Genomic DNA, 14074 nt, shown 5'->3' on the forward strand with positions numbered 1-14074 from the left:
TATCGAGATTTTTTTTTTAAAGTCTTGAATCCACGTATCAAATAATTTATCAGAATAGAGACGTGTTCATTTATAAGTGTCCACAATGAAAACACATCAGTTTCATAGGTATCCACAATGAAGACACGTCAATTTTATAAATATCCGCAATGAAAACGTATCTAATTTGTATGAACACGATCTATCGAAATGTACAAAATGCGTCCACAACATATCCTCTCCTAATGAGTATCAGAATTGAGGACATGGTAATCACATGCTGTATCCAAACAATATAAAATACAGCACAGAAAAATTTTGAGGGAGGTAAACCCTGTTGAACAATAACAAAGTTAAGATTTCTTAATAAATTAGGTCTTAGTATACTTTCGAGATTCAAACTCGTCGAAAAACAATATTAATTGATACATATAATTTTCTAAAGCATTCACCCTTGTTCATTCCACCTCTCTAGTGAAGCAAGTGCCGAATGGCGGCAACTGCATCCCCTTTATGTTCCCGCAAAGTTCTTTCAGCAACCTTTTTGTCCAACTGTTGGAAACAATAAGAAAAATACATCAATTCATTGGAATAAAAACTTCTACATGGATTGATGGCCAACCTGTTTGAAAATTTACCTCTAGTTCATTTGCAATTATATCAACATCTGCTGCATTGATCTTAACAGCAGCTAATTCTTTCTCCCTGTGATTGGATCAAAATGCATACTGCAGTTTAGTGATAGAAGTAAACAAACCATTAATGCAGACCACACGAGGAAAAATGGATAAATTTACATTCAACTTTATAGGGTTTTTCACAAAGTCATGTTTCATTTATGTTTAAATCATGACTTCAAATCAAAACTAAAGAAGCACTTCACTTAAAATTTCTATTAGTATGTTAAATGATATTTCAATTCATATACAAGAACAAAAAAAAAGAGGTAAAAGAAAAGCTTAAGATATTTGTCGCTAAAGCATTCAAGAGTGAGTTTAAGCTGTGTCAAAAAACCTACTTTCAACCCTAAGAACCCCCTCCTCTTAACTTCTTTCTCCCCCGTCCTTTTCAGGGAGCAATTCGCAACATGCTGAAGTCCCACGTTCCCTTTTCCGCCCTATTGTGAGGGGTGTGGGGAGTTACGACGTCACCCGCTAAAAACAGAATGTATTTCTTAGTTCTTGGTAACTGCTATGCGACTAGGAAACCAATTGCTCACTCAATTAGATGTATGGGAGCTACATGCATGCAGCATCTGAACAAGGCTTATATGGGGTTCGGTTCAGAAAAGCATATGGATGCGTAAATCTGTGAAAATTCATGGGTAAATTTCAACCCAGCACCCTATCTTTTCAACATTTTTAAGGAGGGGAACACCCACTAATTTATGAAGAAAATAACTGCCGGACCCAGTGTTGTCAAATAGTGGCAACAGTGTAATTGGTTGCAGAATTTCAGCAGATCATTGTCAAATGTTAATGGCATCGTGGGCTTACATTGCAGCCTATGGCAGCTGCTTTTGACATGGTGGCTATGGTGTTCATGGCAAAAAAAAAAAAGCATTGTAGGCCTTTTCTTTTTTAAAAAAATTATTGATGATTCTTGAGCTTGACTGTTTAACAATTGTTTGTGTTTTAAACAAAAGGGACTATAAAACACCTCTCCACTCCATGACTTCCATATTATAAAACCAAACAACAATATACTCAATGTCTAGTGAACAACCCATTGGATTTTTCCATGTAACCTCTCTGTTCCTTCTTTTTCTGCTTCTTTGTTTCACTCTATTGCCTTTCCTCTCAGCTTCTTTTCCATTTCCCTCCATTCTATTTGATTCTTTGATCTCTACAGCCATTATTGCCTTTTAGTTTGATTGTTTCTGTTCACTTTCTCTTTTCCATTTGTGTCTCAAGTCCAAGGGTCCTCACTTCTCTGATACAGTGGTTCTCACTGGTCTGTCTGTTCTCGGTACTTCTAACAATGGCAAGTAAGATTGAGGTTCATCAGACTCATACACTTAATGTCTTAAGGTTTTAGTTGGATGTGGTGTTCAGTCTGATTGATTGATTCTAGCCTAGTATAGCTATTAGAATCTTATGATTCACAATTTGAATCCAATTATTTGATACAATTGAATTACCTACCGATTCTTATCATTAACATGCATCTTAAATGAATTTGTATCTTACAATACAAGAATGAACCTGTACAATCATGTAACAATTACATAAATCATAAAATTCATTATTTTTCTTTTCTCTCATTTTACTTTTACTTTTCATTCACCAAATTTCATGAAAAATTTTGAGAAGTCATATAAGCTTAAATTATTAAATGAAAAAGGAATTGAAGGAGCACCTCTAAACTTATCCTATTTGGTTATTCCACTACTTCATTTGTCATGCAACGACACTCATTCAATGCATGCACTCTATTTGAGTATTTCATCACTTCTTTTCCGTTCTTCTACAATAGAGGTTTCACAAACTCATATATACCTAATAATTTAGCCTTACAAGACATATGATTAAGTTGTTTTTATCTGTTTCTAGTTAAAAATTATTACATTGAACCCTATACATCATCTACATGATACATTTAAAGTAATTTTTCATTGTCTCTAAATCTTAGGAATCGATAAAAGCTATAATTCAGAATTCAAAAGTTAAGCAGTGACCTGATGCGCATGGCATTGCGATCAGCCTCGGCGGAAGCAGCGATGGAAGCCATGGCCTCTTGGACGCGAGTGGAATCGAGTTGGCGATCTTCGACGCGGTCAGTGAGTTTGTCCAACGCTTTGCTCTGTTGCTGTAAGTCCTTCGAGTCCACCACCATCTCCACTCCTTCTTCTCCGCCCTCCATTCTCTCTCTCTCTCTCTCTCTTGCTTCTTTCTCTGCCCTAAACCCTAAGCTAACAGACCCTTCACCGTTCCAATCAAGGTGCAGGAGCTTCTGCTCTTATGCCTATGGGCCTAATCCAACACCCATCAAGCCCCATACAACAAGTCCAATTTAATTTATCACCAAAATACAAAAAAAAAAAAATATTGAAACAAATTTTTTATTGTACAACCACAGCAGCAATAATAAGTTTGTATTTTTATTGGAGTTCAGTTTCTTTTTCTATTTTTTGTGGACATGAGTTCAGTTTCTATATGTATCATTATACTGATAATCAATAAAAAAAATCATGTTTTTTTAAATAATTATTATAAAAATTAATAATTTTATTATATATTATGATTTGTAATCAGATGATAATATAAGAAAATTACACTATTAGTACATAAATTATTTACTCTTTTTAATTACTCGTACGTATATCATATTAATAGATTAAATAAGTAATTTCTCTAAAAAATTTCAACAGATTTACTTGTGTTATGCATATTTATAATAATAAAAAAATAAGATTTTAAAGTGTTGTTTCTGATTAGAAATAATTATTATTTATAACAAATTGTTATTCTATCAAATTACTTTATAAGTTTTACCTACCGTAATTTTTAACCAGTTAATAGTATAAAAATTGTTGCCCCTGCAGAAATTAAACTGTTGTAATAATGTAACCTGTATTACTTCATGGAAAAAAGCCACTTAAATAATTCTCACATAAGGGTGATTCTATCTAAGTTTTGAAAACAGAAATTACCTTTACATTTACAAATATTTATATATATAAATAACATCATATATACTTATTTTATATTTTGCCTTTACAAAGTTACTATAGGTTAACATCATATACTACTAGTAAACACATTTTTTTAGAATGAAGAGGGTTTGGGGAATGCCTATGGGACGCCAACCACCATCGGAGCCGCCGGATGAAGGCGATGGGGGCCTAAAGATGAGCCAGACAATGACCTTCAAGGAGAAGGTACTGGGTGCCCCAGCTGAGAGGCTGATCGTTCGCGATCTTATTAAGGAGGGGGCTATGACGCTGGAATTCAAGGGGGGAGATCGGTTGTTACCCAAGTTCAGCATCATAGCACCAACTCTTAAGCGTTTGTGTGAACCATGGGAACAATGTCTAGTGATCAAGTTGCTAGGGAGAGATGTGGGGTTCCTAACCTTGCGGGACAGGCTGCCTACCTTGTGGAAGGTTCAAGGAGGTCTCGAGCTGCTGGACGTGTCAAATGGCTACTTCATGGCACTACAAAAAAAAGTCAATTTAGCCACCGAAATTAGCGACCGATTTTTTTCCGTCGCTAATAGCGACTTAATTAGCAACCGATTCTGTTTTGGTTGCAAATTTTATTTAGCGACCAATTTAGCGACGGAATTGATAGTGGCAAATAATCGGTCGCTAAATCGGTCGCTAAAATAACAATTGTTGATTAAAATAGCGACGAAACTACTTCGGTCGCTAAAAAATAAAAAAAATTAATATTTTTAATAATTTTAGCGACCAAAATAAAATCGGTCGCTAAAAAAATAAAAAATTAATATTTTTAATAATTTTAGCGACCGAATTAAAATCGGTCGCTAACAAAATAAAAAAATTTACTATTTTAAATAATTGTAGCGACCGAATTAAAATCGGTCGCTAAAAAAATAAAAAAAATTAATTTTTTTAATAATTGTAGCGACCGAATTAAAATCGGTTGCTAAAAAATAAAAAAAATTAATTTTTTTATATTTTTAGCAACTGAATTAAAATCGGTCGCTAAAAAAATAAAAAAAATTATTTTTTTTAATAAATTTAGCGACCGAATTAAAATCGGTCGCTAAAAAATAAAAAGAAAATTAATTTTTTTAATAAATTTAGCGACCGAATGAAAATCGGTCGCTAAAAAAATAAAAAAAATTAATTTTTAACAATTGTAGCGACCAAAATAAATCGGTCGCTAAAAAAAAAAAAATTAACTTTTTAATAAATTTAGCGACCGATTTTAATTCGGTCGCTAAAATTGTTAAAAACTTAGATTTTTTTTATGTTTTTTAGCGACCGAGTTTAATTTGGTCGCTAAGAAAATAAAAAATATTAATATTTATAATAATTTTAGCTACCAAATTAAAATCGGTCGCTAAATGTAAATTTTCTAAAAAATTTAGAATATATTTTTTTAAATGAAAGCAAATATAAAAATATATAATATTATTTTTATAATGATAAAAATATTAATGATAAGAAATAAAAATCAATACCCTCCCAATAAAATTAATTTTTTTTGTAAAATAATACAAATTATATAATTTAAAATAGATAATTAATATATCATGATGTATTAAAAAATGAGAAACATAATGCTATAAATCAAAATTAAATAATAATCTTTTTAATTGAATCTTTTTTTAAAAAAATAGACTAATTTAAATAATTATTTATCTAGAAAATTTATTTATTTTTCTCTTGAGAAATTTATTTCTCTTTTATCATGCTTAATATTTTATTACATTATTAGATAATATGAAAATACATAATTTATTGTGCTTTCCAATTTTGTTAAGATAAATAAACTTCTTTTCATAAATCTTATTTTATTTTCATTAATATTTTCAAAATTAACTTAAACATCTAGTTCAACTGATATAAACACGTTAGTTCCATTAAATTAAAAATAATTGGCTTATATAAGGATTAATAAAAATTTATCAAACAAATCTAAAATTGATAAAATATAATTAATATTCCATTAGTTTAATAAATAAAAATTATAAAATAAATTATATATATAAATATATACTCCAATAACACATGAGATCAATTACTTAAAATACGTTATACCATCTATCTTTGATTATGCTCGTACTACTTTGGGTAGATATCGCTTCATTGAGGAAACATGATTTTATTATTATATATGAATATGATCCTACCATGGGAAACTGATTCAACAACAACCATATTTTGAAATATTTTTATTTTGTTTAATGTTAAATTAATTTTTAATATAAAAATATTTATTTAAAATATACATAATTATACATATATATTTTAAAATTATATTAATTAAATATGTATATAATAGTTTATCTTAAAAATCAATTCATTTAGATATTATAAAATATTTTATTTTAAACATCAATTAAATAATACCTTGCTACTTATAATTTATTTAAATATTTATAAATGAATATTACATTAACTCCATTGATTATTTTAATCCTTGTCTTTAATTTTATTATATATAAAAATTATTTACCTAATATATTTTGAAATTATTTTCATGAATCTTATTTTATTTCAATTGTTATTTTAAAAGTTAGGCTTAATTATTCAATTCAATTGATATAATCGTGCTAGTTTCATTGTTTAAAAGCAATTGACTTATACAAAAATTAGTAAGAATTTGTGAAACAATTATAAAATGAAATATTTTTTAGTAATTTAAAAAAATTATTATCCTTTGATTTTAATTTACTCATACATGTTCATAGTATTTAACTTATGATATATACACTTCCTTTTTGTTACAATTACATCTGCTTTGTTTAAAAAGTCTAAAATTGCTGACAATAGAGTTCGAATCCACACACATACTTACGTGGAGAAAATCTTAAGTTTTTCCCCTTAACTAATTGGGCAAACCACCCGCTGGTTCTTTTTTATTAGTTTTTAATACATCACAATGTGTTTCCTTGCTTTTTTCTCTATTAAATAGAATACGTGACTGTTTTAACGAAGTTTTTTTATTCTATTATTATATATGAATATGATCCCACCATAGGAAACTGATTCAACAACAGCCATATTTTGAAATATTTTTATTTTATTTAATGATAAAATAATTTTTAATATAAAAATATATATTTAAAATATATCTAATATACATATATATATATATATATTAAAATTATATTAATTAAATATGTATATAATAGTTTATCTTAAAAATCAATTCATTCAGATATTATAAAATATTTTATTTTAAACATCAATTAAATAATACCTTGCTACTTATAATTTATTTAAATATTTATAAATAAACATTATATTAATTCCATTGATTATTTTAATCCTTGTCTTTAATTTTATTATATATAAAAATTATTTACTTAATATATTTTGAAATTATTTTCTTGAATCTTATTTTATTTCAATTATTATTTTAAAAGTTAGACTTAATCATTCAATTCAATTAATATAATCATGTTAGTTTCATTGTTTAAAAGCAATTGATTTATACAAAAATTAGTAAGAATTTGTGAAACAATTAAAAAATGAAATATTTTTTAGTAATTTAAAAAAATTATTATCTTTTGATTTTAATTTACTCGAAGACGTTCATAGTATTTAACTTATGATATATACACCTCCTTTTTATTACGATTACACCTCCTTTGTTTAAAAAGGTTAAAATTACTAACAGTAGAACTCAATTCCACACACATACTTACGTGGAGAAATCTTAAGTCTTCCCCATAACTAATTGGACAAACCACCTACTTGTTCTTTTTGATTAGTTTTTAATATATCACAATGCGCTTCCTTACTTTTTTCTCTATCAAACAGAATATATGACCGTTTTGACAGAGTTTTTTTTATTCGCACATTTATTTTAAAGTTTCATGTTGAAATAAAATCCCGACACAAATTAACATATTTTATTATCTTTTCATTTTAATTTATTCTAAAATCTTGGGAATATTTAAGTTAACATCATTAAAAAACACCATTATAAGATTTTAAAATTTATTTTTAATATAATTATTTATAAAAAATATTTTTAACCATCATATTCACCAAAAATATATTTTTAATTAAAATATATTTTAAAAATCTAGTATCAGAATATTTATTATAATTTTAGTTATAATTTTTTATAATCTTTTGATTTAATATTGGATTTCTTTTGATTATAAAACATAGTAAATAAAATCTAAAATCTGTATCAATTTATTTGATACAAATATTTAATTAATTTTAAGATATAATAAATTTAATATCAAAATATTTATTATGATTTTAGTTATAATTTTTATAATCTTTTGATTTAATATTAGATTTCTTTTGATTATAATATTTTAAAGCATTTTATTTGAAACATAAGTTAACATATTTTATTATCTTTTCATTTTAAATTATTGTAAAATAATTATAATATTTGATTATCATTCACTTACTTTATTAAAAAGTTATAAAATATAATTAATTTAATAAAATAAAAACTTTAAAATATATATCTAAAATCTATAACAATTTTTTAAATACAAATATTTAATTAATTTTAATATATACTAAATTTAATATCATAATATTTATTATGATTTTAGTTATAATTTTTATTATCTTTTGATTTAATATTGGATTACTATACATAATTATTTATTCCCTTTAAACATACAAATAGGTAAAAAGAAAAATACTTAATTTTGTGTTACTAAAATATAGGCAAATCTAATTAAATAAACTTTATTTGATTCTTTTAATAAAAAAAACTCTATTTGAAATAAATATGATTAAGAATATTTGATATAAAATCTAAAATTTGATATAAAATCTAAAATTTATACACTTCATTAATTTTCTTAATTTTTAAAATTTTAACCGATGTAGAAGAGATGAATAATCTCCGCGCGCTAACACAGTGCCTTTAGCGCCCTCTCAACACTTTTCCCTTTCTCTCGTCTTCAACCAAACTCGTCTTTTCCCCAAATCTCCAATCTTCCACCCTCCGCAAACCCTAACCCTCGACTTTCCCTTCTCCAACCTTCCGGTGATTTCGTCAAATCAATGGCCAAAGGCACCTATTCCAACGAGTTCGTCTTGCTCTCTAGGGTTCGCTGCGGCCTCAAGCATGAGTTCTCCTTCGCCATGAAGGCCTAGTCCGAGATCTGCGCCGCCTTCTTGGGCCGGACGCGAGCCACCAAGAACCGTCCCGACCAGCCGCTCCAGCCCGCCTCGGCCACAAGCGCTCCAGGAAGGTCGAGGAACCCAAACCCCCCGAGGACTTGGTTTTTCGGCAACAAAGTGCCGCCGCCGGTGGTGTGGATGGGGGTGGAGATGAACGGCAACAAAGTCCCGTTCACGGCATCTCCCTCAAGCTCCAGGAGGAGGAGCGCGAGCACCGCATGGACTTTGTTCCCGAGGTTTCTGCCATCAACACCGACCACATCGAGGTCGACAAGGAGACCCTTGACATGCTCCACTTCCTGGAGGGAAAGCAGTTGATAGAGCTTCTTGGAGGGAAAGCAGGGGTTTCATGTGGCAGGTTTCACTATGGCAGTGCTTTTGGGGAAAGAAGTGGTCATGCTGACAAGGTTGAAACCATAAGGTATCTTGTTTGTCCCTTGTTGTATATCACTCATTCCATGATTTATCTATATCCGTATTCTCATAGTTTTCTTGCTCTTGCAGTGAAACTCTTGTCAGTAAAGGATTCAACTACAGTGGGAAAGATTTCATTTATTCAGGTTATTATTTTCTTAGTTAAAAAATGAAAAGGTTAATGTTTTCTTTCTTTTAGAGAGCAATTGAATTGCTTAAGAGTATGATGAGAAAGACGGGGGTTGTTTGATATGTTGAATATATGTTCTGTTTTCTGAATGATTGATAGTTCATTGAAATGTTTAAGCCTTTCAAATTATTATTCCTCTAGGTAAATTTTGTAACACCTTGGCCTTCTTTCACAGTTGAAAACTTCTCTCATTTTCTTCATTTTATTAATGGTATAAAGTGCTGAACATTGAATTATTTTCATATCCTGCAGATGTGGTCCAAAGTGTGTCTCAGGGTGTTAGAGAGGTTTGTGTCTAGTGCTGTAAATCTTGCAACATGATATATAGTCTGTTTGGGTAAACTTCTTTAAAGGAACTTCTAGGAGTGAAAAATGAGAAGGAAAAATGAAACAAGTTTCTCCATTAGCTAAAATATGCCCAATTATAATTTGATTTGTAGAAGTTCTCTCCAATTAGATTCTCCAAAATCTTATTTTTTACTTACACGTAAGTTACTTTTAGCTTATAGAGAAACTTATTTCAATTTTTTTTCTTATTTCTTCCTCCTAGAAGTGCTTATAGAGAAGTTTTTCCAAACAGGCCCATATTCTAGTTTTATGTTTTGAAATCCTGATACAATTGTTGTTTATCTCTATTTTGACTTAATGCACCATGTGAAAATGTAGAACATGCTACTTTGCTCAGATTTTAATGATCATTCAGAGCAGTCAGGTGATTATTAGTTTCCTACCTTCTATTTGCATTATAATCTGTCATAAGCTTTGTTATATTTACAGAGAGGATATAGCTTTTAACTTTAGAAAGATTATATTAGTCTTGATTTATTTTTTATGAAAGCTTCATTCTGCTATCTCTGGCTGTGTTCTAATTATTAAACTGTGTTCTAGGAGAAAGAATAAATTTCCAATACCGAGAAGAAATCTTTCTACTTACAGAAGCAAGTTTTCTGTGCATTGCATGGGTATTTTTAAATAAAAATAAATTAAAGAGAATAGAGTATGTCTTTATTATTAATAGTGAATAATTTATTATATTTAATAGTGAAAATTAAAGAGATATGATTTTTATGATTTTTATCATTGATTTATTGAATTGGGTATTAGGTAAGGTCAGTAAGTTTTTTAGATAAGTTTAGCCTCCAAAAGTTTACTTCAACCTTGAGTTTGACAAACTTGATTACGGTTTTATCATTGTAATTGCCTGAAATTTGATTGCTTTTCTTTAGATTTTTACATTTACTTTTCAAAGTTCATTTACATTTACGAGTATATGATTTATTTTCATTTTATCATTTAATTTCAATTGCATTTTTAAGTTTCACTTTCGATTACAGCAAACAGTTTATCTTACCAATTTTTGTCAATTACTGTTGTCAATTTGACTTGTAATTCAATTATATCAAAATTAAATTGAATAAATGCTTTGTTAACAAGTATTTATATTTATTCAAAACAATAGAACAGAGTTAAGTCTACAATTGAAAATGACTACTCAATAATCAAATCAAATTTGATTATTTATTCTTATTTGTGAATCTAAAGTCATGGTCAAAATATTGAATTAAGTTTTGGACTCATACTCGTATGACTCACACAAGTCTTCGAACAAATGTTAATGTGAACACTTGAACTCCTTGCACTCATTGGTAAGTCTCCCACTGGCATGCACGTTTTGCTTTTTGAAAAAATTAAAAAAAGTTTATTTTATTTTTGTCTTTGCTTATTCTTTTTTATCATTGACTTTTTTCTTTGCAATTTAATATACTTGGTACAATCATAAGCCAATTTGTTTATTTTCTTGTACTTGATTTTTTAACTGAATGATTAAGAAAAGAGGACAGAAATGCATGTAGCTTTAAACCAATTATAGTCCTGTACAAAGATGTTTCACTTAGAATATATTGAAGAAGACCTTTTGCTCTTGAAACATGTCTGTAGAATTTCAAAATTGTAAATATTTAAGAATAAATTAACTATGCAAACATGGTTCAGTTGTGCACTTCAATCATTGCATTACTTCTAGCTAGTATTTTTCTCCATTACCTGTTAATTTTGAGCCGATGTTGCTGCAATTAGACGCATACTATAGCTGATATTTTCACCTCTTGATTTATGTCATGTACAAAAAGAAATCATATTAATTTTTGTATTTGTAATAAGTTGTAATAAGCACCCAAGCATTTGGGGAACTTTCTCTTGATAGCTACCTTTCAAGGTGGGAGAGACCAAGCCACTTAAGTACTCCATGGAACATCCCATACTACTAAGTAAGTTCTTCTGAAGTTCATGGCTTTATTTTCTCACACCACAGCATCTCTAGTTTCTATTCAAATTTGACTTTAACTTTTTAAAGTGTGTTTCTGTGTTTGTTTGTTTGTCTTCGTCTTCCTTTAAGGTTATTGTTTGTGAGAAATAAGAATTTTCTTTTCAGCATGTGTGTTTCATTGGGAAGAATACTTGAGAAAAACATTTTTGAATTTTGATAATGAAAAAGGCTAGTCACTTGTCATCACTTTGTTTGTTTTTTTTTGCACATTTTAAAATAGCTATAAATAATCAAATTTCCTGCTCAAGAGCACAGAGATTGATCAAGCTCAAGTCTTTTTGGGATTTGAGTGGAGGGTAAGTGTTTAAATTCGTTTCATTTTACTTATAGACTCATTTTTATTGCATGTAATTTAGTCAAAACTTTATTACCCTTTTCCAGCTTTGTAATGGAGTTAACAAATTGAGATTCATTTGGTCCTGAGTATCGTTTCTTTTTTGTTTCAAATAAATTTTGGAATTTGATCATGCTCTTGTGAATCTGTGATTTTGAATTTTGTTGTATCTTTGCGTTGTTCCAGGAAAAAGTGTTGTTAAAATGCCTGAAAAACCTGACACTGATGATTGGCGCGTAGAGCGTGGCGTAAGTTTCAGGGATCCGTAGGAAAAGGAATTTGTTTATACGGGTTGAACTCAGGGAGGATGATGGTGATATTCGTAGGCAGCCATTGGAGGATGATGGTGATATTCATGGCCCAAGCTATACTTCCTTCTTATTTGTCTTGGGTGACTCAATCTTAATTTGATAATTTTCCCTTTGGTTATATTTAAATATTTATTTTATTAATTAATGACAGCTCTTGGTTTATTGCTTTGCATAGTGAAACCAAAATGTATTGATTGCCATAGAAATCTTAATTACAATTTTATTAATTTTAAATATTTATTTCTATGTTTAATTACTCATTTTGTTACCAAGTTGTTTAAAGCGTTGAGTGCTCATGTAACGCTTAAGGTCATATATGTCCATGTATTTGTATATGATTGGTGGCAGTTATCTTTTATATTGAAATAAATCTGGATGAATGTGTTGGGTTTTGACTTGCATTTTAGAATTAGTTATTGTTAAATTGATTATGTTTCATGCTTTGCTTTCATATGAGGCTATATTTGAAATCTGATATTCAATCATGCTGGAGATGAAAATTAAGGCTATTAATTTAGTCATCTATGAGAGGATATATATAGAAGAGTAGGTTTCCCATTAAAATTGGAAGAATCTGTAACTTGAAAAACCAAGACTTATCAATATTGTTTTCGATGTAGTAAAGCACCATCTTTTTATATGTTAAAATATTGTGGTTTGTATACTTGTCCTTTTTATTTTTCTTTTAAATTCAAGAGTGCATCTTGCATACTAGATGATTATTTCTTTTAATGGTTTGCAATTTAGTTTACGTTTATCTTTGTTTGGAGTAAAATATGGATCAATTTTTTTTGTAGCAAAGGAACTTGTTTTATTTTTTATTTTGGTATGAGTGTTATTGTTTCATTGTTAAACAGGTTCAAAATAAAAATGAAAATAAAATATATAGTGTATAAGGTATAAAATTAGCGATCATGTCTAAAAATAAAGTAAGCCTAGCGACAAAAAAAAAATCAGTTTTTTTTTTTTTTAAATAAAATTATATTTAGCGACCAATTTAGCGACCGAAAAGAAAATTAAATTTTTATTATAATAAAATTTAGCGACTGATTTAGCGACCGAAAAATTATTTTTAAAATTAATAAAATCTAGCGACCGATTTAGCGACCGAATCAAAAATTATTTTTTTAAAAAAAATACACTTAGTGACCGATTTAGCGACTGAAATAAAAATTATTTTTTTAAAATAATAAAATTTAGCGACCGATTTAGCGACTAAAATTAAAAATAATTTTTTATTTTAAAAATTGTTAGCGACCGACTTAGCGACGGAAAGGAAAATCATTATTTAAAAATTTAAAAATAAATAACACATTTAGCTACCGATTTAGCGACCTTTTTTTCGGTCGCTAATTTGGTCCCCATATACTATGGCGACCATAATCGTAGTGACCAATTAGCGACCGAAAATTTCGGTCGCTAGTTAGCGACCACCAGTATTTCGGTCGCTAAACAACTTTGCGACTAGGGTTTTTGCAACTACTTCAAATCGGTCGCTAATTCGGTCGCTAAAGTAAATAGCGACCGATTTAAGTAATTTAGCGACCGATTTTTGTGGTCGCTAAAATCCTTTTTTTTTGTAGTGTGGTGAAGTTTGACTTGGAAGCGGATAGAGAACGGGTCATGCACGGGGGTCCTTGGATGCTCTTTGATCACTACCTGATTGTTAGATCATGGTCCCCGGAGTTCGTAGCTTCAGCAACGAAGGTTGACAGTACTC

The 14074-nt window shown here is 29.1% G+C and overlaps 2 protein-coding genes across 6 annotated transcripts; one reads left to right on the plus strand and one right to left on the minus strand.

Moving 5' to 3' along the window:
- Positions 1-316: 316 nt before the first annotated feature.
- LOC109788003 (DNA-binding enhancer protein-like protein) lies at positions 317-2933 on the minus strand. Its single transcript, XM_020346616.3, has 3 exons — positions 2657-2933; positions 618-684; positions 317-531 (listed from the first exon to the last, which is right to left on the minus strand). The coding sequence occupies exons 1-3, from the start codon at positions 2839-2841 to the stop codon at positions 451-453; spliced, it is 333 nt and encodes a 110-aa protein (XP_020202205.1). The 5' UTR covers positions 2842-2933; the 3' UTR covers positions 317-450.
- Positions 2934-8487: 5554 nt separating this feature from the next.
- LOC145951663 (uncharacterized) lies at positions 8488-12607 on the plus strand. 5 transcript variants are annotated; one of them, XR_014429542.1, is made up of 7 exons: positions 8488-9200; positions 9284-9339; positions 9636-9670; positions 10050-10095; positions 11544-11650; positions 11930-12005; positions 12230-12607. XR_014429542.1 is itself a non-coding variant. In XM_083063357.1 (6 exons), exons 1-6 carry the CDS (start codon positions 8998-9000, stop codon positions 12243-12245), a joined length of 432 nt encoding a protein of 143 aa, XP_082919483.1. In that variant the 5' UTR covers positions 8489-8997; the 3' UTR covers positions 12246-12607. The 5 variants fall into 5 exon arrangements, 3 of the variants coding, with proteins under 3 accessions (XP_082919483.1, XP_082919481.1, XP_082919485.1); XR_014429544.1 differs by having other exon boundaries at positions 8490-9200; positions 11587-11650; XM_083063357.1 differs by lacking the exon at positions 11544-11650 and having other exon boundaries at positions 8489-9200.
- Positions 12608-14074: the final 1467 nt, after the last annotated feature.

The sequence above is a fragment of the Cajanus cajan genome, chromosome 1 (assembly GCF_000230855.2).
Source record: "Cajanus cajan strain Asha chromosome 1, NIPB_CcT2T_4, whole genome shotgun sequence".
In the NCBI taxonomy this organism is placed as follows: Eukaryota; Viridiplantae; Streptophyta; class Magnoliopsida; order Fabales; family Fabaceae; genus Cajanus; species Cajanus cajan.

Excerpts from the sequence above, each read along its gene's own strand:
- LOC109788003 (XM_020346616.3), bottom strand. The coding sequence starts at position 2,841 with ATGGAGGGCGGAGAAGAAGGAGTGGAGATGGTGGTGGACTCGAAGGAC. Across the intron at positions 685-2,656 it reads CGCAATGCCATGCGCATCAG|GGAGAAAGAATTAGCTGCTG; the intron begins GTCACTGCTTAA and ends ATCCAATCACAG. Across the intron at positions 532-617 it reads TAATTGCAAATGAACTAGAG|TTGGACAAAAAGGTTGCTGA; the intron begins GTAAATTTTCAA and ends TGTTTCCAACAG.
- LOC145951663 (XM_083063355.1), top strand. The coding sequence starts at position 8,998 with ATGGACTTTGTTCCCGAGGTTTCTGCCATCAACACCGACCACATCGAG. Across the intron at positions 9,201-9,283 it reads GACAAGGTTGAAACCATAAG|TGAAACTCTTGTCAGTAAAG; the intron begins GTATCTTGTTTG and ends TTGCTCTTGCAG. Across the intron at positions 9,340-9,635 it reads GAAAGATTTCATTTATTCAG|ATGTGGTCCAAAGTGTGTCT; the intron begins GTTATTATTTTC and ends CATATCCTGCAG.